General features: G+C 41.0%; 1 protein-coding gene across 1 annotated transcript in view; it reads left to right on the top strand.

Annotated features, from left to right (window-relative positions):
- CCDC109B (coiled-coil domain containing 109B) overlaps positions 1 to 25,308 on the top strand; it is a 38,282-nt gene that overhangs the window by 5,372 nt on the left and 7,602 nt on the right. Inside the window, exons 4-9 of the mRNA XM_010004108.1 lie at positions 5,686 to 5,908; positions 18,833 to 18,873; positions 19,228 to 19,300; positions 20,562 to 20,602; positions 21,358 to 21,521; positions 25,197 to 25,305. Of these exons, the coding sequence (XP_010002410.1) occupies positions 5,686 to 5,908; positions 18,833 to 18,873; positions 19,228 to 19,300; positions 20,562 to 20,602; positions 21,358 to 21,521; positions 25,197 to 25,305 (651 nt within the window). The remainder of the gene's footprint in view (positions 1 to 5,685; positions 5,909 to 18,832; positions 18,874 to 19,227; positions 19,301 to 20,561; positions 20,603 to 21,357; positions 21,522 to 25,196; positions 25,306 to 25,308) is intronic.

Raw genomic sequence — 25,308 nt, 5'->3', positions numbered from 1 at the left:
CTGCGAGGCGAGGGACGCGGTGAGTCAGGCGGGTGTGGGGCCGGGGCGGGACGGGCCGCGGGGCCGGGGCCTCTGCGGGGGCCTCCGCCCGCCTCTGGGCTTCCCGGAGAGCTTTTCCGGTGGGTGTTGCGGAGCTTTCCCGACTCCCACCTGGTTGGAGAGTAGGGGGTGAATGATGGGCTGCGGTGTGGAAGTGTGAGAAGTACTGTGGGAACGGGAACACAAGTTTTCCGTCTGTTCTCTCATGGAACTGCGTTGTAGGTATAAAAAAATACGAAGCGTGCCTGCTTCTGAGCTTCCCTTGGCTTCAGGGTGTGTCATAGATCCTGCGAGTAGGCGGGATGAAGGAAAACGGGGCAGCACAGTGACTTCGACCTGCCAGGGTAACGCAGTTCTGGAGTCCCATGCAAGTGCCCGCCGGGAGAGCAGGCAGTGTAGTCCTTGGCTGCTGTTTTTAACAATAGAGGTGCTATATAGGCTTGCAAACGTTGCTGTGATGTAACACAGCAAAACCCGTCCCTGCGTCCAGGGCCCATCCATAACAAGGAAGCTGCTGGGACGGGAGGTGACATCCCCAGGAGGAAGGGCAGGGGCCTCTGCTGCTCCTTTGCGAGCAACTTCCACAGCTGGGGTCTCGAAACCGGCGGTGGCAGTTGGAATTGAAGAGTTGTGCACAATGAACTACATTCGTTTTGCTAAGAACTTTTGCACAAGGTGTTCAAAAACCCTTCTACATAATTCCGTGCTGTTAATTTGTCCCACCTTTGTTAATGTGAATGATACTCTTCTTTGCATTTCCACAGGTGTATGTGAGGACATATAAGAAGGAAACCTAAGATAAATATTGACTTATCCTCCATAGTCTTCTCAGGTTCAAACACAGTGTGCTAAAAACACCTTGCACCTCACTGCAAGCATTTACACTGTCATTCAGCACACGCTGATATTACATATTCAGTTTGTCACCTCTCAGCTTCTCCACAGTATTGCTTTGCAGACAAGTTTCATGCTTGTCTGAGGCTCTAAAATGAGACTGAAAGCTGATGAAGCTTCAAGAAGAGACACTGCAAAGGAGGGGAGGAGGAAAAGCTCTTGCTTTGGCAGTGCTGCTGTTCAAGAAAGTGCAGAAAAATTATCAGCCCTGTTACTTTGTGGGTTGGAACACAACTGACACATCTCAACAATTCAGTTTTTGCACTGAGTAGGTTAAGGAGTGTTGCAATGTTGAGGAAAATTCTCAGAAAAATGTTTAATGTGAGATTTTGTGTACTTCTGAAGTGGAAGTGCTTGGAATACATTAATCAATTGTTATTGCAGTTGTATAGCTCTTTAGATGTCAGTGTAATGCAGAACGTCAGATTACATACATCTTGTCCAGTGCAAACACTGTTGTGATTATTTGGGTGTTTGTTTCTTTCTAGCTAGCTCTGGCTTGCCATTGTTGTCTGGGTGAACAAATATTTTGCCTCTGTCTCTGGAAGGAAAGGTTGGAGTGCTTGTGCAGGGCTGAGGAAAGCAAAGCTTGGTCACTTCTTGCTTTTGCTTTTGGCGTGGTCTGGTGCCGTAGAGAGCCATGTTCTCCAGCTTTCTTCATGCTTTGTTTGGTGATGGGAATTTGTTTTGCCCAATAGCTTTTTTGGGCATCAACTGTAGGTTTCCATTTGTGAAGGTGGAGGTGATAGTTCAGGGGCCGTGCGGGGTTGTAGCACGTGTTCTTACGCATCACATACTGTAAGATGTTCAGGTATAACTGTGCTGATGGGCAGGCGTGTAAGTACACACTGTATTTGTGCGCTGTGTTTTAGACTAATAAATACACTGTTGTGGGGACTAACGAATCATTATTGCGTGGCTAATTTGCTCTTATTTTGTCTGTAAAAGCAGGAATTGCTGTCATAAAGAGCTGTATCCTTAAATGTCAGCTTCTTGGCTCTGCTTTTAGGCAAAATCCACAGCTCTTCTGGTGGCCGTGATTAGCTGCTTTGCCTTTGGAGCAGTGATTATACAAATTCCTGTCAATTCTGTAATGCTGAGTTTTGGTTATGTGAAGTTTTTCTAATTTTGTTTTAGGCAGACACTTAGTTTTTCAAACTAAGTGAACTATATTATATTGTGTTCTTTGGGCAGGCTTTCAAATTACATGTAATTTTGTTCCCAAAAGGTTGCAGTTCATTTTGCTAGAGTTCCAGATTTGTAATGCTGCAGTCATTTTGCATGTGGTGAAACCTAAAGGTTACCAGCTCTTTTACTTCCTTTTCATTTGCATGTTTTTGACTCCTGCAGTTCTACTGAGAGAAATGCCCCGCTTGCACTGCTCCCTGGGAGGAAGAGCTTCCCTCACCATATCACAGTGGAGAACAGATGTGTTAACACAGAATCAAAGCTTAAAATTGCTGTTTGGGGTTTATTGGTGTTTTTTTCTCTTTGTTTATTCATGAACCACCTAAGCCAGGAAACATTTAAGGGGCTAGATTAATTTTATTATTTTTAAGATGATCTCAGTTAGTTTCTCTAGTGCTGAATCCAACTGATCTAAGGTTGTTTTGCTTTTTATGGCCATTCATACATACGAGATTCCCAGTTTAGCCCATACTATGGAGATCTGTACCAGAATGCCTGTATCACTGGGGATGGTTGGCAACCAGGGAAAATGAAGCCTGAGTTATGCAGTTTCTCTTTGCTTAAAACCAAGGTTCTTTGCATTTGTGCAGCCTCATTCCATGTCAAGCTGTTTCTGTCCCATATGAAGATGTTGGAGTGGTGACGTTGGCAAGAATTGTTTTGAACAAGTACAAGTGAAGAACAAGTACTTCAGATTTTTTCAAAATGTGAATTTATTTAATGTACTTCATTCAGAACTTCTATGTGAAGTTCTCTTAAAGTTGTGCCTTTGGAATACATTGACCAAGGGGGAAGATTGTGTGTAAGCTGGCAAGATGAAGTTGCAAAGGCTTCTGTGAAAAACATTAGGGATTTGTGTTCTTCCTTGATTAGGGTATCACTATGCTTCTTGCTGAAGGGAGTTTTCTTCCTAGTTGCAAATTGCAGCCAGTAGGAGAGCAATGGGTTTTGTTATCTGCAAAAAGCAGAGTAGAGAGGACATTTATTTTGGGATTCTTTTTGTCTGTTGCTTTCAGCTGATAAGTTGTCAACTACCTACATTCTCAGACTGGCTTGAAATTTTTTTCCTGTCCTTCCTGTTAGTTTTTCTAGTTATTCATCATACTTTCAAATACCACACTGCTCCCAGCGTTATATCTATCTGGTTTGGCCTCCAGCTTTAAACAGTCTTCTAAGGGTCTAAATGTGTCCAAATAACTGCAGGATAATTGAAAATGTGTTTTTTCATCTAGGTTTTTAATTTTAGCCCTTTCTCTTTTGCACGTACTCTGCTGTCGGGATTTCCAAGATACTCTGTGCCAGTAGCAACCCCAGGACATCCCAGGCAGCTACAGAGAAGTGAAATTGTCATTGAGTATCTTGTGCAGCTGAATATTTCAAATAAATGTGGTTTTTAAGTTCCTGCTTTGTATTTTCTGCTTACTCAGGTCCTTTGGAAATTGAGATCTGATTGGAGCCAAGAACTGGCAGTAATTTGTGGCTGCTGGGCCATCTTCCTTTCCCTTTGAAAGCCTTGTACAACAGAAGTTAGCTTGTTGACCCAAGTAATGTTTTCTAAACAAATTCCTTGTGCTTACACTGGCATATGTCAACAAAAACATACAGCCCGCTAAACTGTTTGTTTATAGAAGTGCTGCTCTCTTACTAATTTATAAATGCCTTTAAAAGGCCATTTAGAAGATAATGCAGAAGGAGCTGTAGGGCAGGTACCTGTCTCAGCAAATTGGTTTATTTGCCTTTGATACTGTGGCTATCTCAGAATAACAGGGTGGCCTTGGGAATGACTGCTAGCTGTTTGCTGTTGTGTCTTCTCATCTGGCAGCCGAGATGTGACTACATTTGCTCTGAGAAACACACTTTTGGGGAGAGGTGTGATATGTAGCACAGAAATTCACCCTCCTTTGTACTTCAGCAGGTAGTCTCATACTGCTCTTCTTCATCTTTTTGATCCAGCACAGATTCTGTAGTAAGTCAGTGGGTTGTGAGTTATTCTTGTATGTGCATATATAATTACCTACAAAACACTAATTGCTTTTGGAGATTCTGGAAATTTCTAATAACTGCATTCATTCATTCTTTGAAACTGGTGTCAATGGTGTGACTTCCCAAAATCGTTGGTGTGTTTTTTCCAACAGGAAAGATGACAGAAGAGAGACAAACTGAGGTGTGCATGTCAAATCAGTTGATAGAATACTAGAAATTGTTTCCCTTTTCTGAGTGTCAGTAGGTGCATGTTTTTGGTGTTTGTGTGACTGTGGCAGTTCCTAAGAAAGTAAAAGAAAAGCATATATAATTACCTACAAAACACTAATTGCTTTTGGAGATTCTGGAAATTTCTAATAACTGCATTCATTCATTCTTTGAAACTGGTGTCAATGGTGTGACTTCCCAAAATCGTTGGTGTGTTTTTTCCAACAGGAAAGATGACAGAAGAGAGACAAACTGAGGTGTGCATGTCAAATCAGTTGATAGAATACTAGAAATTGTTTCCCTTTTCTGAGTGTCAGTAGGTGCATGTTTTTGGTGTTTGTGTGACTGTGGCAGTTCCTAAGAAAGTAAAAGAAAAGTAACTCCTGCGGAGCTGGAAAGGGTGCAACTTTTCTGTGATCCTGCTTTTCAGGTGGCCTACAGCCTGTGCAACAGTGCTACAGTGGCCTACAGCTCTGTGCAAAAGTGTCTGGTGTCAGTGGTGTCAGCATTCAGTGGGTGGATAAACAAACAGCTTTGTGCTTCTGTGATGACAACTGGTGAGGAAACATTCAGTACTCCCGCAGACTGAAATGGAAAAAAGATACTTACTGTAGGAATGGGAAATTTATACCTTTTAAAAGCTGTGTTTATCATGATAAGCACAGGTAATACATCTTGAAAAAGAGAAAAAGTGAGTACATTCTACACAGGCAAGATATAATTTACTTTTTTTTCCTTTTTACTTCAAGTAAACAATTTTGAAGCAATTATCTTCACATTTACTGCCTGGTCACTTTAGATCAAAGTTACTTCAGTCTTCACATTCTAGTCAGATGGAGAGAAATAAATGGTCTTCTTTTAAGAAATGGTTTGTTTATCTGCAGAGTAGGCAGCAGTTTCATTTTCCTGGTATCTCCCCCTTGGTATTTAGAAAGTAAGAGATTGCAAAGCTGATTTAGAGATCACAGAAGCATCTTTAAATATCTTGTATGTTTACCAGAACGAAGGAAAAAAAATGCATTGCCCTTCTTCCTAGCAAATCAAACTAAATGTATCATGAGGACATCACTTTGGTCAGAGTGCCATGCTGGGGAAAAGACAAGTGCTTTCCGTGTACCCGAAGTGATTATGCCATGCTGTTCACAGAGCAACGTTCCTATGATTTTGTTGAGGTTTCTTTTTTTCTGCAGCCTGACCTGACCTCTGTACCTTCTCATGCAGACTTCATTATTTGATACTCTGTACTTGATGTTTGAACCAGCTTCTGTCTGCCTGTGACAGCACAACTATTGACATATTCCATGGTGCTATCTGTGGAAAAAAGACCCTTTTTATAAAGCATATCCCTCAGCTTTACTTTTTTGTCCTAAATAGAAGAATAAAGGTCCCTGAGATTCAGCAGCATCTGCACTCCTCGGAACCTCTGTGGGTCCAGCTGCTGCTCCTCTGGACCCACAGGGCTGGAGCCCCTCATGTGAAGAAACACGGTCATGGCAGGATTCCTGATCCAGGGAGCAAAGTTGGGTTAGCAGTTGGGGCAACTCCGAGGGTTGCGGTGACGAGGGCAGAGAGAGGTCTGGGAGCTAGGCTGAACGAGGTAGGGTGTCGGTGCCAAAGGCCTGCTTCAGCTGGGAGTGGAGCAGAGAGTTCAGCTAGCTTGGGGTGTTTTAAGTTAATTGCAGTAAATGAAGAGAAACGTAACTGTCTAAAAGTGTTTGAGAAGATGGCAAACCCACTGCATAACCACAAGGTAGTTCAGCTTCCTTTTCTGCAGATAGTGTCTGTCTGCCGTGCCCAAGACAAGGAAACAAACTGAAAGAAGTGTTTGCAAACCGTAAAATGAAAGCAATTACAAAAATACAAGTCCAGTGCAAGGCATACACCTGTAATGAAATAAACACTGTGAGTAGTTGCTGTCCTGAATGCTGTACCAAAGGCTAGCAATTCTGAATCAGCCGAGTGTTGGAAGTCAAGGATCTTGATCAGTGGCTGAGGTAAACCCATGATGCTGCTAACATAGATTAAAAAATTGAAACGTAAAGGCAGTCATCTCTCACAGCTATGTCATAAGAGCTGTGTATTTGATTTGTATATCTTAGCTGTGTTTAAGTAGAATGAATACCTGTGAAATAGCAAGGTTAGGAGTTTATCTTAGTTTCTCAATGCATCAGCTTCAATTTACCACCTCTGCCCCCGCAGCTTTTCAGGACTTTAAATCGCAGATAAAACTACCAGGAAGTTGTTAGCAACTCACCAACTTCTTAAAAGACAATAGCAGTTTTTAAAGTTTACACTGAACTTAAGAACTGACAGAACCGAGGGAGATTAATTCCCCAGCTCTGTAAATAAGATTGTTTTTTTCATAGCACTGCTTATGCTAATAGTTTTAACCAAAGGCAGGAAGTCTTTAAACTTGGGGAGGGAGGGAATGGAGAGACAGCCGTTAGTGATCTTGAACAATCTCTGCTGCTGCCACGCGTGAGAGGGTGGGTGTGTCTCTTCTGCCTTCCTCTGCTTTGATTTGAGTGCTAAGTGGCCCTGAATTTCATTTAAACGGAACACTGAATCGAGTGCTTGGAGACCTTTTGTGAGGAGCTTTTTTTCCTCAGTAACCGACTGCCATCAATCAACCCTACACTGCATCCATGTTACATTAGACTTTGCTTTTTTAGTTTAAATGAGTCATGACCTATTCAGGCATCACGTTACTTGTGTTTGTGGCACTCCTGGCAGTTTGCTGGTTGGTTTGCAAAAAGCTTTTGAAGCCCTAGCGCGTTCCCTGTAATATCCCAAAGCGTAAGCCTTGCTGTAGCTGCAGCACGAGGAGACTGAAGATGCAGTATTTTCTACCACTTTTTCTTTTCCTCACTTTAATCTGTTTTTTGTGAGACTGTTCTCCAGTATTCTTTATTGTAGCAATTTTACACTTTATCTGAAGTTTGACCTGCTATAGGATGTGAAACTATAGTTCATGTTTAGGTGTTTGTGCTGTAGTCAGAAGCCAAAGGTGTGTACTCAGTGTTGGTAGCCTTTCTGGTGTAATAAAATCAGGTGTGCTTAGATTGCAGTTTAAAGGCTGAAGTTTTAGGCTTTGGCTTACAATGACCTGTGACTGTAAGCACATTGGAAATAGGACTGAGCTGGAGTAATACAAAGAGACATCAAATAGTCCAGGTTCTAAAACTGAATTGTAGCTGTTAAAGCACGCATGCTCCTTGAAGTACCAGCCCAAGCTATTCTTCGTGCCAGTGGAAGTGTAAAGTGAGTACCTTTTGCTATATATCAGACCCTGGTGCCACTTTAATCTGGGAAAACCCTCAGAGATGTAGATGTTCAGCATTTCACAATGCTGCATATACTGTAGCTTGTTTCCTTGTGAGTTGCTTACCTTTTCTTCTGCAATGGCCATACTACTTTTCTTGTAAACAGAGATGTTCCTTGAGGATTCCCCTGAGCCAGCTGATGAAAGCTGTAATCTCATTTGCATTCAAATGTAAATACAGCTTTGGGTTGCTGGGAAGTAAGTTGTTACAGCAGTGCACTCTACTGCTAACAATTACAGCACATCTTGCTTTACTTGGCATTAATGACTGATACTTTATGGTTTTATTGACAGCTTTTGTGCAAGTTATGAATAGTCATAATTAATGCGAGGAGTAGCTGCATAAACTCAATAAAGCAGATGCTATCAAAAGTTATTAACACGCTTAAACAAAAATGCTGATGTTGATTCTTCATATGCTGCTAATAATTTTGAATGTTGTGTAACATATAGAATACAAGCCATTAGATACTGCTGTTGGCCTTTGTGGTGTTCCTCATAGTTTCTAGATTTTGGATGAGGCTCTGCAGTGGTGGGTTAGCCTGTTGTGTAATCCCATGACTCAAGGTCTTGAACTTTTAAGAAAAAAAACACAGCACTTTGTGGCAGCAGTCAGACCAGCAAGATCCACTAGAAGAAGCCAGCAGCAGTGTGCTGGTTCACAGGTCAGTGCATGCTCTTGTAGCACAAGATAATATTATTTGTAAATGTGCAAGATAAAAGTAATGCATTTCTTCAACACAGATTTGAAGTACCCTATATGCACAAGCAATACAAGGGTCTGGGAGTGGCCATCATAAAAAATAGTTAACCAGCAGGTAGCTATTCCTAGACTTGAAGCTATCTTCTTTGGTGCTTTTTAATTTTGTTTGTAGGCAAACTCAAAAGTGGGATGGCAGGTCAGACATTATACTTAAATCAGGTGTCAGAGGGGCTCTGTTGCTGCTGTTAGAAATTTACTGATGTATGTCATTTAAAAGAAAAAAAAGAAAGCAGTTTCTCTAGTGTTGCTGAGACCACACGTAGCCCAGCCAGATGCAGTTGGGCCTCGTCTGGCTCCTGCTCCAGGCCTTGGCTGTGCAGCTGAGCCCTGTGGAGCCATGAGGGTCGTGCTGCTGCAGCGCTGCTTTCCTGGCCGCTACTGAGTTGAGACATGTTTTTCAGTATCCTCAGGGGATCCACTTCCGGGGGAAGCTGCAGTTGGAGGAACTTGTTTCGGTTTGTTCCCTGCCTTTGTGTTCTTGTGTCCCCTGCATTCATGGAAGCAGAAAAATCTGATGTCTGAGTTCAGGAAAATTATGATTGAATCCCAACAGCGCATATTCTGAGGGATGGACATGTTCAATGACAACATTTATTCAAGGGCAATGGTGAAAACACAGAATGTATGCACTCCTGTTTAGCCCAAGCTATCAGTATTTAGTGGGCAGTTTGCCTACAATGTTAGTGGTCCGTTGATAGTCCTCGGTATCTGCATTTCATGTTGCAGATGGTCTTGGATGCAGATGGGGCTCTGTGGGCATGATTATGCTTTTCACTGTGACTCGTTCTGAGTGGGCTGCTATATGCAGAAAACACTGTGTCTCCGTATGGATCTCGGAAGCAGCGTGTAGCTGCTCAGTGTGTTGGTGCACCTGGACCAGAAGCCCCTTTATAATGGTGCAGTGTTTGTCTAGTATGTGTGTTCTCATCACATTAGGAAGAGAGCAGTGGTACCAGAGCTTGTTTCAAGTTCTTGCTTCAGGAAGCCACTTTTTGTCTGAGTGTCAAATTCACAAGGTAACTTGAAACAAAAAATGTCCTTAACCAAAGTAGGTTGTAGGGTACAGAAGACTTTTTCCCTCTGTAGTTCTAGCAACGTTCTGTGTCCACATTCAGTCACTTGGCAGCAAGTAGTCCTTGAATATTTTGTGAGTGTGTATTTTTCTTAATGTCACAGCTTCTCAGAAACACTAGGCACTTACTTTGTAAGCAAATGATATGCTGTGTGCTTGTCTTTCATTGTGCTTTGAGCCTTAAAGATGGACTTGAATTGTTTTTTCAAGGTCTCTCATAGGCAAGATGATAATACATTATTTTATGAAAACTGAGATTTTTATCTTGTAGAAAACTATTACAGAAGATCTGAAAAAAACAGCTTGAGGATTTGGAGTGTATGGATGTCTGTGAGTAGCTGATGGGTATTGTTTTGCTGTCTGGGATTGGACTTTTTAAATTTATTTTTTAAGTTGGTCAGCTGTATTGACCTAAGTTAAAGATTGACTAGATGGAATGTGAAGGGTGTTGTTTCAAAATGGAATGAGTTTCAGCATTAAACTGGTTTTCCAAGTGAAGAAAGTGTGATTATTGCCTTGATAATGTTTCAGATATTTTCTGTCAAGTATTTTTTGTATCATTCAGCTTTAGTATTCAGCCTCTCCTACCTAAGGAGAGAGTCAGTTAATCTGTACTAGCATCATTTAACATAAAGTCTGCTCAAGCAGATACTGTTTTGCTAGTGGAATTTACAAACTCTGCTCAAATTAAGAAAACATACTAGTCAAAAGACTATTTTTGCTGGTATAGCTCCATTTGCAGTAGGAATTCTGCTTTTTGAAACCTGTAACCAGCAAGGATTTTCTAGTCAAAGTCCTAGAGCTGTTGAAATCCAAGAGACAGATGTTAAACCTAGTAGAAGATCTTTGAAGGAAAATGGATCAGTGTAATTATTTACCTGTTTTGCATACATGAGATGCTTGTATACTGAGAGGTTTGTGGCTGTTACTATAGTACAAAATGTCTTTATCTGTAGAAGAGAAATAGTAATTTTTTAGGACATTGAAATTTCCATAAATAGGAGACACAACATTGTAATCATGTTTTTTAGTTTAATTTACACCTTTTACTAGTCAGCTCTTTACTTTGAAAGTTTACTGTTTGTTTTGTAAGTTGTAAATGCAAAATACTTAAATTAGCATAGTATCATAATATTAGCATACTTGCACATTTATTTTTTGTCAGGATACTTAAAATTACAGGGAATATGAAAGAGTATGAGGAGTGATGCTCTGATAAACATAAAGGCAACTCTCAACCTGATACCTAGCTGTGTTTTGCTGTTGATTGATTGTTTTCTGTGTTGCAGCTGATAGCTTTGATAATTAATGGGAGAGAAAAGTTGAATGGATTTTATTAGACATTTCTGAGCTAGTAGTGTAGCTAAAAGACTCACACATCTACATCTATGTATCCTGTGTCTTTGTTGAGGTGTTTCCTGATGATAGCTATATCAATAAGCTCTCTCTAATGTTGACAGTGCCTTATCAGAGCCAATGTGAAAGCATTTTCCAAACATTACTCCTTTAAGGTCTTAATTATAGTGAGGAAAGAGAGAAATGATGTGTTGAGCCAGCTAATCGCATCTGTCCAGTGATGCTGTGAATCAAGGCGAGCAGCTTGTCAAGAATAACACATGAAATTGCCATTTTATTTGCTGAAAGAGGGGCTGGGCATGCTGATAGGTACTCAGTGGAAGCCAGAAGTGCTGTCTCTCAAAGAAACAAGATGCCAGTTAATAGGTGACAGTTGCTGTTCAATGAAGAGCTCTGTGGGAGTCAGAAGCTGGAGGCTGTTGACTCTCCACATGCTGTGATGCCAGCCCTGTGCCAGCCTGCCAGCATGGTCTTCAGCATTAGCCATAGTGCATCTTTCTGCATCAGCACCATGGAATACTGATACCTCTGTTGTAGAAAGGACAGAGGCCAAAGTGGAAGCTGTTTTTTCTCATCCACTGCCAAATGCAACATAATAATCTGTTTTGTCACTGGTAATGCTGAAGAAGTAAATTTGACTTGTGCTAATGAAATGCTTGCAGAGCAAGTCCTGTGTTCTTAGTGGAACACAGAAATGAAACAGCTGGTGTAATGATGGGTTCTGCTACTTGCTATGAATCTGAAGGCATATTTGGGAATGCAATCCTGGCATTACTCTTCTAGTGGTGCCTGCTGGTGACACTTGAGCTGGAATTACAGAAGTAAGTGATGTACTAAATTCTCGTTAAAAAACCTATTTCTTCTGATGAAAACGGTCTAACTAGGAGCCCCCTTCATGCTCATCCTGGTTATTCCCTCTGGACTGAAATCCATAATGCCTCTGCAGAGGTCCAGAGTCCGTGTTACGTGGAAAGAGAACAGCAGTCTTAACACAGCCATCACTATCATCACCCTGCAGCTGCTGCTGCTACTGACTAGAGACAACATGCTTATGCATACCTTATGTTTGCACACACAAAACATTAGATGAAGTTCTGAAATGGCTGGTCTTGTTTTTTTCCAGGCCTTGCAGTCTTAATGATGCTGAAAAAAATAGAGCCGTTTGATGAGAGAGAGGAATTGCTACAAATTCCTCCTGTGTCCCAGTGAAATACAGTGGCATTGATGTAGAGAGAAAATTCTTAAAGGCATCTCAAGAGCAACCAAAAAGAAACTGACTTTAGGGGGTTTGACATAGTATTTCTTTCGTAATTGTTGTAATGAAGTAAAATTGAACTTGCTTAATGCCTGGTAAAATGGAGTATCATCTCAGCAACTGCTACTTCCTTACAAAAGGAAAGACAAAACCCCTCTTTGTTGTGCTTGTCCCTGTCTCCCTGGGAGGAAACCCATTACATTTTGGCACTCATTAAAAAAAAAATAAAATGTTTTAATGATGAAGGAACCATGTGAATATGCTAAGGTGGTTTGACTCCTGATCTCCTATGCCCCCAAAATACAGGCATCACAAAAACCTTTGATTAAACCTTTGATAAAAAAAAGTCATTGAATCAACAAAAATACACACTTATATGTAAAGGCAGGATTTAGTCATTATAGATTTAAAATTTAAAAGTGGTAGGTGGATAGTTTGAAATGTAATGTTTATCTTGGTAGGGATTTTTTTCTGCAGAGTACTAGAAGAGGGAAGCACAGGGTATTCTTTCATGTGTGATACAGAGATGATACTTTGATACACAGGTTTGTTCTTTGCTCCACCATAAGCTTTGTGTGTTACCTTAGGCAAGTCACTTAAACTGTGTTGTTTTTTTCATCTGGGTAAAGTAGTTATTGTATTTCAATGCCTGCAGCAGTTCTTTGAGGATCAGACAGAGATGCTCAATTATAGTGGGAAGAAGAGACTTTTAATCAAATTAGCTGCAAGCTCTCTACAATATAAGAACATGTTTCCTGCCTTCAGCCTTTCCTTCTTTTCCAAGTTCATTTAAAAAAAACACCTTTTGGCAGGCTCACTGCTTTGTTGTTAGTTCTGGGAGGAGGTGCTCTTTACTATCTCTGCCTGAACAGAGAAAATAAAAAACATTGAAAATAAAACATTGGAAACGATTAAGATGCCAAGTGTTCATTCTGTCATATTTAGGATGCCAGCTGTGATTACTATGTAGAGTCAGGCTGTTGAAGCAGAGGCATCCTTCAGAGAACATGATGCAAGGAGCTGTGAAGGGCTGTTTCAGGGCACCCCTTTCTCCTTTCTTGGTGGGTGTCACTCAGGTCCTGACTGTCACAGCCTGAAAGTGCAGGACCTAGCAGAGCAGCTTCTTCTCAGGCATCAGCTGTAGTGAGACAGGAATGTGACTTTCTTTCCATGATAGACACTAAACAGCAGCATGGACTAAAGCTAACTGTTTGGTGTAAAGAAGGAGCACCCCACAGAGACCTAGGAATCCTGCAGCCCTGTAAAAATTTTTGCTGCTGTTGACAGTTTAATTTTCAGAAAGCTCTTGTTCTTTCCTAAATTTGAGTCATTTTGTTATCGTTTAAATGCAGTTGTCTCTTGAAGGGTTGCAGTCATAAGCACATTGTTAGTTTAGTCACATAGTTAACAATAACTTTATAAAATCTCAACTAATTACCCAGTGCAAAGTAAATACAGATTGTAAGCACTTTGACTCATATACAAGTATGGTTTTGCTACTGGACCCTGACTGAATCTTCATGCTTCGAGCTGGTAGATACTGTCGGTAGCTGTTCCAGTTCAACCATCAGTGAAATATTGACGGATTTACAGTTTGCTTAGAGGTGAGGCTGTCAAAACAACCAGCCTGGTAAAGAAATAGCTATCAGAGAAATGGCAGCCAGCTTCCAGGCTGAAGTGTTCCACTTTAGAAATTGCAGCACTGTTTCTTTTGTATCATTTCTGAGAAATGCATGAATAAAAGTTCTTTCTCAGTTGTGTTATTTTAAAGGAATTTTAAATGTCCAAACTTGACATCTGACTATTGTTTTGAATGGGTTTTGACTATTTTTTCTTGCAAAGGAAGAAAGAAAGGATATATAGATGAATGAATGACTGCGTGGGTGGTAAAAAAATACACAGTGATAGATGAATTTACACAGCTTAACTGCCTAACTGTGTTGTCTGCAGGCAAGTGGCTGAAGCTTATTTTTTTTTAAGTTTTTAAAAGGAACTGTCAGATTAATAATAGTGTGGGATAAGTACCCACAAGTAGAAACACAGCAGTTGAGGTCAACCATTTTCTATCTCATTAAACACAGGTCTATTGTCAGATGGAGGAAATGAACGGAAATGGTACTGTTGTACTGGGTTTGGGTGGAAGGTCTTCCTTTCCCACTGTAAGGTAAATAGGAATGGGATGTGGAAATGGTTTCATCTGGAATCTAAGTGGGGGTGTATTATGAAAGCAAGAATAGACTGAGAAAGATGACAACTTAGAGAAATATGCCAAAGCTGCAAATGGAACATCACCCTTCTGCATAGGAAGAATGGAGATACTGTGTTTTTGTCTGCTGCTGTGCAGTGTCCACCTCAAAAATAGCTTCTGACTGCTTTTCTTGTCCCATTGCAGTAGTTTTAATTTCCTTTGCCTGCACTTTCAATGCTGCTCTTTTTCTATAGCTTCAAATAAAGGTTACAAGGATGAGAGAAGCAGTAAAGGGCAGGGACACTAGGGAGAAAAAGCCCAGCTCCTGAGAAAGCAGATGTGTCAGGTCAGAAAGCAGCATGCAGGTTGTGGTCAGCACTGCTGCTCTAGGGTATTGCTGAAGTTCCTGTATTTTTGTATTTTCCAGCCCTCTAAATCCGTATCTGCAACTTTCATTTGCCTGTTTTTTTGTGCTCAGATTAGAGTGAATCCAGTTGAAATCTCTCCTGCCTCTCCTCTCCCTGCTCTATCCTTTCACTGTTTTGCCTCTCTTTGGGCTGGATTTCAGTTAGCTCAGTTTCCTGGTCTGGTTGTTCAGCTGGTATTAATGGTGAAGATGGAACAAGCCATTTTGCTGTGACCTGCACTTTGAATTTCCCAAGGGTGATCATAAAATTATCCTGATGTTCCTGAACATTTAGCCAAGGAGACAAGTTTGTAAGCACCTCCGGGCTAGCTGAGGGAGTTGCAAGAGTATCAGAGATTGAGAGTAGTGCTCCCAACAGAAATTCTTTGAAGCCTAAATTCTTTCCCTTGCCTGAAGATCTGTACTTCCTGCCCTGCAGAGCTCCAGCAGAAAGGTTGTTTATCCTTATTACAGAGGGCCTGCCCACCCTGGATTGCTCTCAGTAGTCAAACATAGAAAAAAAGAAACTAAACCCTTAATTTGCAGTTTATTTTTGTAGGCATCTCAGGCATACTTAGAGAAATCAGAAGCTGTACCTAAGACCTGTAACACTGAGATGGTAATAGCAAAACACAGAAGAGATCTTAGGGATGATTAAAATGCAAACCGAGAGTCAGAGTGAGGTGTCACTATTGGAATGGTGGCACTGGTGCAGGATGCAGAATTAAGGTACGTAAGGAGTTATGGGTGGAAAGGCATTAAGTCTTAAGTGCTGTAGCTTGGTGTTGTGATGCCAATGATGTGTACCCTGCTGAGCTCCCCTCTGATAGAATTAAACAGTACAGAAAATACAAACGTAATTGCTGAAAACAGCTTTACAGCTAATATACTTAGATTTTCTACCTTCAGGCCTGCAACATGCTGGGAAATCTTGAGCCAGTTTATAGCTACAGCAACCCCCTTCCCTCCTCTGTTTTGCAGAATGTTTTCTTAAACCTGCAAGTTGTTTGGTTTTACTCTTTGGAATTTGAGGAAGGGGGATTTTCCTTATTTAAATTAATATGGGAAGGGTAGTTGATTAATACATTGTCTTAAAGATCTGTTTTATTTTGGGCTGAATTGCTCTGGAACGCCAGGAAACATGAGTGTTGCCTTGTGGGAGCTGTGTTCTGTGTAAAATTGAGGTGTGTGCAAAACTGATGCAGGGTTCAAGATCCTGGAACAGCTTTTCTTGATGTTTATGTGCCCGTAGCCTGTAGTGATGTGTGTGATTATAGGTTGCATAGGACAAGCTGTCATAGTTGGATGGCTCATAGACCTAATAACCCTGTTTTTCTGCAGATGTGTGACAAATGCTCTCCCTGTCATCCCTGTCCATACTCACAGGATTTACATTGTTGGGCAGGGAGTGGGAAGGTCCCTGGCTGGTAGTGCAAGGGCTGTCAGTGGGGCTGCCTGTGGGAGTGGGTAAGCCATTGCCTTTTTTTCCCTGAGGGTGTTAAATTTGCATATCTCCCATTTAGCCTCCAATTTTTCCATGCAGCATGCAAGAACATAACCTTGAGACCTCTACCATCTCCCATGATTGAGTTGAAATTCGCTGGCAGTTCAGAAGCCCTTTGGGATTAAGGAGAACAGGCACCTCTCTTACAGAAGCCTTGCTTCCTTACAAGCCTGTGTTGTGACCATGGTGCACAGGTACAATGCAGTGAGTAGAAAAAGTGAATAATTCATCTTTAGAAATACTACTGGAGGGGTTTTGACACTGTGGTCTCAGGTAGGGGGTGGCTGGACAAGGAGGAAGGGCAATGTCTCAGTGTCTGTGTGTGCTTCAAATGCTCGTTTCTGGCTTCGGCACAGGCAGTTCTGTGCTCTCAAAGCTTTGTGTTCAAGCCTGTCTTCCAGTGACTCCTTACATGGAGGTAAAATTATATTGTTAATTTCAGAAGAAAACTTGATTAGCCACAGGGTTGTTTTTTTGTTTTTAATCTCGTAGGCAGCAAGGAGAACAATCTGTTTTGCTCAGTGCAGCAGGATGCTAGAAAGGCAAAACAGATGGCAAATGGAAGTCTTCATAATTCTACGTTTAGATTATTTTTGTCCTTTTGTCAACTTTTCTGTTACTATTTTGACCACTTTGGTCAGGTGGATTTGGGTGAGTGCTGGGATACGTGATGGATCTCTCCCCACATGCAGCTTGTCAGCACCCTGATAAGTGTGTAAGAGACTTCCTTTAAAGATTAAAAAAAAAATCTTTATAGACTACTAAAGCCCTTTTTGAATTCCATTAAAGTGAGCTCAAAGTCCATGTTTGTACTTCTGGTTGGTATGAATAAATAAATACTCTGCTAACTGAGTGCCAGGTGTAACAGAAAGTGTCATGAAAATACAGTGTAATGTACAATTTATCAATGCCAATCAAAAAGTGAATCCAGGAAGTCCTGCTTGGGAGGTAACTGCTCTTTCTGGCTGGTGAGGATCGGCAGCGCCTTGTTGCCACATGGGTGGCTCTGGCCTGGTAGCCTTGCTCTCAGTGGACCTGAAACAACACACAGGATTTTCTCCTTGCTGTGGGCTTTAGGATTGTGATTTCAGATAGTGAGAATGGAATGCAAATGATAAGGTTTTGCAAATAGTGAGCACTGTTTGGCTGCAAAAACATAAATAGATCAACTTGGATCAACCCAAAATAATACTGCAGTTCCTTACCAGAAGATAGTTTCAGAATTAACTAGGGAGTCTACTGACCACATCTACCTGGTTTTCAGGCTTTTCTAATTTAAGCCAAGGACAGGAAGGAGATAAATATGAAATGGCTAAGTGAAGGTCATGTTGATGTCTCTGATGTAATTTTCCTGGAGCTCAGGGCTTGGGGTGCTTATCTTGGCTCTAGAGGGATTAGGAGTATGAGCCTCTGAAGAGTGACCTGTCATTTGCCTTTGCCAGTTAACATGAAACTCTGGCTAATAATGATTCCTTGTTGTATTGTCTTAATCTTCTAGATGTAACACTTACCTTTTGACATTGTCTCCCTTTTCTTGGAAAAAAAAAATTGAGTCACTGAGTTCCGTAAAGACAGTAAGTGATTTTCTTAGAAACTTCTGACTGGGTTTCACCTACATGTGAATACTCTGCTCTTACTTGTAAGACATAACTATGGAACAAAAGTGAACTATTTTTTTTTAATTATGATGCCAGAGACTTTTTACTGATTGCCTGGAAAATGCCTGTGGGTGACAGCTTGAGATTTCAAAACAGAAAGGAAAGGAATTCAGCTACTTGCCATTTGACAAAGACTCGGCTCCAGCTGGTGTGCAATTTGGAAAGGAAATAGGCAATCATACATAATGTAACAGAGGTACGAGATGGCAGGGTAGCTCGAACATAAGGAAAAAAATAGGCAGTTTCTTCTGATTGCAGGGAATCCTTAAGCACTGCTTACGCTTGCACTGTCTAAAAGCTTTTGCTGTTGTGTCTGTTGCGTTTCATCTTTAATTTATGTTCTTGAAGCCAATTCTACTTTATGCAAATTAACTTTAAAACTTGTTTTTCTCCTATTTGCACAACCAATTTCTCTGGCACTGTGGGAGGTACAGTAATCCATTTTAACTCATAGTTTGCCAAACCAGAAGTAGGAAGCAGTAAGACCTAACTGGGCTACCACCATACCCATTAGTACTAAAATGTACTTGTCTTTTAATTCAGAAGATGTCAGTAAAGTCGGAGCACAAAATTAACTGTGAATGCAGTGTTGCCACATGTTTAGGGTGGCTGTGTAAGACCTCACATCTGCTGCTACTTGACTATCCTGAGCATCTAGAGCAAAATACAATTACTGGTAAAAGGTACAGATTACCCAAACAATATGGCTTACCAATTGCTTGACTGATTAATGGAGAGGTCAGTGATGGATGACTTGGGTGCCTGCTGAGGTAGATTCATTTTCATCCTTCTTAACTTGTAAAGGCTGGTAGAAATTGGGTTGTGTCATTATTTCTATTTTAAGATACCTATGTTTTGAGATATGGGGAACTGAGATGCAGTCACATGTTCAAGGTTGTCCAGTAATCTGGAAGCCATTGGAAACTTTACTTTTGTGTCTTGCTTTTACTCAGTGCTGTAATTTGAATATGTTTAAATATATGTGTATATATAATAGGGTATCAGAAATGAGCCTGTAGTCACAAGATTTTTGGGCAGGTGAGTATGGGGAAGGAACAGGGACGTAAGAGCGTTGTTCTCCCACATAATGTTAGTAAGTCTGGAATTCTGAATGCTGGAAAAATGGCAAGTCTGAGTTTCCTTTAAATAAGTTACAGGAATTGTTTCCAGAGTGGAAAATATTCCACAACAACAAAAAAAATAAGACTTTAAGTCTTCAGTAGCTTCTTGCAGTTTGTGGGTACCAACAAAGGAGGGATGTTTATGAGGCTCAGCAGCTGTTAATATAAGCAGGTTAAATTCTACAGAGATTGATTTGTTTAACGCATTAACTAGTGCCTGTTTGTTTTGGTTTAGTTTTTTTGCTATGCTAGTTTATAATTTTTGTCTCAGATTTATGGAGCATCTACAATCCCCAGAAGAGGTCATGATAGAGGAAGAGTTTGACATGGTAGATGAAGATTGGGTTAGAGTATGAGCCTCTGAAGAGTGACCTGTCATTTGCCTTTGCCAGTTAACATGAAACTCTGGCTAATAATGATTCCTTGTTGTATTGTCTTAATCTTCTAGATGTAACACTTACCTTTTGACATTGTCTCCCTTTTCTTGGAAAAAAAAAATTGAGTCACTGAGTTCCGTAAAGACAGTAAGTGATTTTCTTAGAAACTTCTGACTGGGTTTCACCTACATGTGAATACTCTGCTCTTACTTGTAAGACATAACTATGGAACAAAAGTGAACTATTTTTTTTTAATTATGATGCCAGAGACTTTTTACTGATTGCCTGGAAAATGCCTGTGGGTGACAGCTTGAGATTTCAAAACAGAAAGGAAAGGAATTCAGCTACTTGCCATTTGACAAAGACTCGGCTCCAGCTGGTGTGCAATTTGGAAAGGAAATAGGCAATCATACATAATGTAACAGAGGTACGAGATGGCAGGGTAGCTCGAACATAAGGAAAAAAATAGGCAGTTTCTTCTGATTGCAGGGAATCCTTAAGCACTGCTTACGCTTGCACTGTCTAAAAGCTTTTGCTGTTGTGTCTGTTGCGTTTCATCTTTAATTTATGTTCTTGAAGCCAATTCTACTTTATGCAAATTAACTTTAAAACTTGTTTTTCTCCTATTTGCACAACCAATTTCTCTGGCACTGTGGGAGGTACAGTAATCCATTTTAACTCATAGTTTGCCAAACCAGAAGTAGGAAGCAGTAAGACCTAACTGGGCTACCACCATACCCATTAGTACTAAAATGTACTTGTCTTTTAATTCAGAAGATGTCAGTAAAGTCGGAGCACAAAATTAACTGTGAATGCAGTGTTGCCACATGTTTAGGGTGGCTGTGTAAGACCTCACATCTGCTGCTACTTGACTATCCTGAGCATCTAGAGCAAAATACAATTACTGGTAAAAGGTACAGATTACCCAAACAATATGGCTTACCAATTGCTTGACTGATTAATGGAGAGGTCAGTGATGGATGACTTGGGTGCCTGCTGAGGTAGATTCATTTTCATCCTTCTTAACTTGTAAAGGCTGGTAGAAATTGGGTTGTGTCATTATTTCTATTTTAAGATACCTATGTTTTGAGATATGGGGAACTGAGATGCAGTCACATGTTCAAGGTTGTCCAGTAATCTGGAAGCCATTGGAAACTTTACTTTTGTGTCTTGCTTTTACTCAGTGCTGTAATTTGAATATGTTTAAATATATGTGTATATATAATAGGGTATCAGAAATGAGCCTGTAGTCACAAGATTTTTGGGCAGGTGAGTATGGGGAAGGAACAGGGACGTAAGAGCGTTGTTCTCCCACATAATGTTAGTAAGTCTGGAATTCTGAATGCTGGAAAAATGGCAAGTCTGAGTTTCCTTTAAATAAGTTACAGGAATTGTTTCCAGAGTGGAAAATATTCCACAACAACAAAAAAAATAAGACTTTAAGTCTTCAGTAGCTTCTTGCAGTTTGTGGGTACCAACAAAGGAGGGATGTTTATGAGGCTCAGCAGCTGTTAATATAAGCAGGTTAAATTCTACAGAGATTGATTTGTTTAACGCATTAACTAGTGCCTGTTTGTTTTGGTTTAGTTTTTTTGCTATGCTAGTTTATAATTTTTGTCTCAGATTTATGGAGCATCTACAATATCCCTCTATTAAAATATCTTAAATCAAGGAAAATATGTTTTCTGAAAAATGTGTTTTGGCTTAGGCTCTGTGCAAAAATCGCCCTTCTGTATTATGTAGTACATCAGATAGGATTGATGCCACTAGCCCATTCCCTCTGTAATATCTCTGGGTGTGTTTTCTGATCTGTACTGTTGCAGGTTTGATTCCCTAGCTCTTTTTAATTACTGAACTGCATAGCAAAAAACCCCAAACAACAACAAACTAAACCGAACAAAAAGGCCCCAAGGCTCGTAACTCTTCTGCTTCCCATATGATGCAGTTACCAATATAAATCTCCAGCAAATGGTGTTGTATGGAAATGCTCTGTGTCAAAATACGACAGTTTTTTACTTGTGCAGAAGACTTGGACTCTGCAGTGTTAATATCCCAGCGTGTGCTGCAGAGACCTGGGAGTTGAGCCCTAGCTCTGTTGGCTGGGCACTGCGTGGCTCCTTTCTGGTGTGCAGCGCTACTCACACATTTCGCTCTTCTGCCTCTCCCAAACAAGTATGTTTTTGTGGAAGTAAGTGTCCCTGCCTTTCTCTGTTGGTTTGGTTGCTTGTGAGATCCCTCAGTTGAAAAAGTGTTGAGGCAGTTCAAATAAGATTACACTCTTGGTTGCATGTGTATTGGAGATATATAAACAATACTAATACATTGTGACACTTCTTACACAATTCTTTTTCTAATAAAAATGTTGGAAGGTGAAAACTAACAATAGCCAGAGGTCTTTGTTATCTTCATGTGTTGTTTAGCTGATCAGTTCAGGTATTTTATCATATTCAGTTTTTTATTATTACAAAGACAGGGATTGATATTTCTTTGTGTGTGGCTGTTTACATTAACTTTAATTTATGTATATATAGGATATCATATTTGGGCGCTGCCTGAACAAATTACTTTGTGTGCTTGTTGGCTGTTGAGTTTTCAACCTTAATTTAAAAAGTAAGTTTTATTCATGCTATTTTAAATGTGGGGAAGAAAAAAAAACCTTTAAAAAAATTAAGATATTGTTAGTGGTGTTCTCTCACTCTGAACCAAATGGAGGGGTGCCAGTGGATTTGTATTCTGTTTCCCCTCTGCTGTCTTGTTTCTACTCTAAATTCACCAACGTGTGGTTTGTGATAGGCATTTATGACTTGACCTTTCATTGTTTTGCATCCTGCAGTTCCCCTCAGCCAAACATGTATTGAGTACATTGTCTGTGTTACTCTTTTGGAAAAGTACAACTCGCCCTGTGCTAGATCGAAATGCATCAGACTAGTCTCCTTAAATCTCATCCTCATGTGAAATGGATGTGCATTACAGGTTGTGGTGAGTTACGTTTGGCTGACTAAAGTCTTAATAGCTGTATTTCAGCTGTAAAGCTCAAGTTTAGAGACTGAAAAATCCAACATTTTATGGTGTGCACACAAATTTGGGGTGCTCAGTTCAAAGGCAGCTGTGACTGAGGCTGAAAACTATGTTAACTTTTGAGGGCTTGATGCCAGGCTTAAACATCACAAGTGTTTAAAGTGTGAAACACCTTGAGGTTAGTGCTGTATGTGAAAACTTGGATGTGAATGTCTTTGCTACGTCTGCATGGTGAGCCAGAACCAGAATTACCCCTGGTCTGACTTCCAAGTCACTTGCTTATATTACCCCAGGAAGAAAATTCTTGCACTGTAAAATGGCAGAGAATACATCAATGTGGTTCTTTTGCTTTTATGGATGTTAAAAATTGGTACATTTGCTGAGATGAGAAAGCTAGACTGCTATAATAGACTCCTGGAACAGTGTGTGCTGTCCCTGGCTGAACACAGATTGGATTGGGAAGCACTTGTGCTAGGACTGCAGGAAAAATCACTCAAAAGGGCATCAAATAGGAAGTACCCATGTATGCTTTAAGCTGTTTATAAAGTCATTTTCCTACAGAACAACAGTTTCTCACCTTGGATTGCACATCCTTTCCATGCTTCTGACAGCACCTTTTTTATAAGTTGATTGTTCCAAAAAAGGCACTAAATAGCATGGCTTAGAGGATAGTGCCCACACTGCTCTTACCAGCATACCAAAGTAATCAGGCATGATTTGCCCTTGGTGAAGCCATGCTGGTTTCCACCAACCACCTCCACATTTTCCATGTGCCTTAGTAGAATCTTCAGGAGGATCTCCATGATCTTGCTGGGCACAGAGGTCAGACTGGCTGGCCTGTAGGCTCTGGGTTTTTTTTCCTTCCCTTTTTGAAATGGGGGTTATGTTTCCCATTTTCCAGTCAGTGGGAGCTTCACTAGACTGCCATGACTTTTCAAATATGATGGAAAGTGGCATTGCAGCTTCATTTGCCAGCTGCTTTAGGAACAGTGGATGGATTTTGTCAGGTCCCATGGACTTGTGCACTTTCAGGTTCTTTAGATGGTCTCGAACCTGCTTTTCTTCTGGTAGATCTTCCTCTCCCCAGTCTTCCTTTGCATGCTGTGACTTGGTGTGGTGTGGCCAGAGCCCTTACCGGTGAAGACTGAGGCAAAAAAGTTGTTCAGCCTCAGCCTTCTCCATATCCACGTTTAAAATAGCATGAATAAAACCCTTTCCAGAAGGAAACTGCAGACTGCTACCCAGAAAGTCAAGCTTGTGATTCTTTAAAAACAAATAAACAAATAAATCACATTAACATGGTGAATAGTGCTTGGCATGGTGAACGGGCAGAGGCCCCTGGCATTTGTAGTTGTTTTTTTTCCTGCCTTGTTGAAAGAGATTAGCTTGCAGACTTTGAAATGTTGTGGCCTTCAGGGAAATGAGCTATAAAGCTCACCAGAGGGAGAATCAGTGCTTGTCATCTCTCCCTACATTATTTTCCATTTCCCCCAGCCATCGTATTTCAAACCCAGTGCCTTACTCCAGCCCGTGCACAATTTTTGTAACCAGCTTAGTCAGGTGTGTGATTTCCCTTCCTACTTCTGCCTGTTGCACCTAATTTATAGCAGTACTGCTTGCTTCATGGGAGTCACTGCAATGACATTGTTCTTCTCCTTGCACAGAGGGACTAGCTGTAGAAGCATAGTACTTTTGTGTTGGAGTAGTCACATCTTCTGCAGCATGACTGGACTGCACTGAGTACATTGGGTCTCATCAGAGCAGTTTGTCTTCTCTGTCATGACATGGCTTTGTTGAAGCATCTCAGTGGTTCTCACGAATGCCCCTGGAAGGGATGGGCTTGGGAGCACGACTGTGCAGGTTCAAAAACCTGCTGTCAGCACAGTCCCATGGCACAAGGGACCTGCATCTGGGTGCACCTCGTTCAGTGTGGTACCAGCAGCTGGTGGTGCAGTTGGTTGCAGCGGCACCATCTCAGTTGCAGTTGAAATAACGATTTGAATTTAAAAAATAAAGAAAGAAAATATTTTCCATATTTTGGCAAGTCATGAAATTATTGTTGTCTTTTAACACCATGAATGTCAAGAGTTAACTTTTGGTATAGGGTACATCATTATGAAGCAAAGGGGAGTGACCTCATTGGCTTTTATTTGATTTGAGATTATGAAGAGTGCCATTCTGTTTATGATTCAGCAATAAAAGACTTCACTGAAACCCTGCACACTGATTTAAGGGACACTGTGGACTCTGAACTGCTGCAGAACTTCTGCCTTTGGGCACCATGATGCCAAGAACTTTCAAATGGCTGTTTCGGGGCAGACAAGAGGGTTTAATGTAAGAGTTGCTTGAAGCACTTCAGAAACACTGCGTTTTTTCTCCTTTCCTTCTCCTTTCACTTTTTCCCTATTTACACCATGCTAGACAAAAAGTTAAACTATAGGCAGTATTTAGTACCCCCTTGGCCACACTTAGCTTTCTTTAAGTGAAGTTCTGTCTTTTAAATAGAAATTGGTAAGCAAGAGGGTTTCTTTCAGAAGAACACATCTGCTGTCAGGTCGCCCAGAAGCAGATCCCCCCAGGGGCTGTGTGCTGCCTTTGATCAGATCAGCCTTGCACCCCTGCCTTCCTAACAGGGTCCCTGTGTCACACTGCAGGTGGTGCGGAGGGGCCCGGGGGGAGCAGCGCCTCACAGCACGCGGCGGCCGCCGGATGGTGAGTTGCCTGCCTGGGGTCCCCTTCCCACCACTGCCAACGAGCTTTGTGTTTGTCTTAAAAAACAGCTTATAAATTAAAACACAACTTAATACGACTTTTTCACGGAGTTTTCTTTTTTTTCCTCGCCCAGAAGTAACTATTCATTACAGACATGGTCTTCCTGTGATAACTCTCACGCTGCCCTCAAGAAGCGAACGCTGTCAGTTCACTGTTAAGCCAATGGTGACCACCATAGGGGCATT

Source organism: Chaetura pelagica, unplaced genomic scaffold (assembly GCF_000747805.2).
Source record: "Chaetura pelagica isolate M959 unplaced genomic scaffold, ChaPel_1.0 scaffold88, whole genome shotgun sequence".
In the NCBI taxonomy this organism is placed as follows: domain Eukaryota; kingdom Metazoa; phylum Chordata; class Aves; order Apodiformes; family Apodidae; genus Chaetura; species Chaetura pelagica.
Note: the sequence above shows the minus strand (reverse complement) of the source record. Positions and strands in the feature narration are given on the sequence as shown.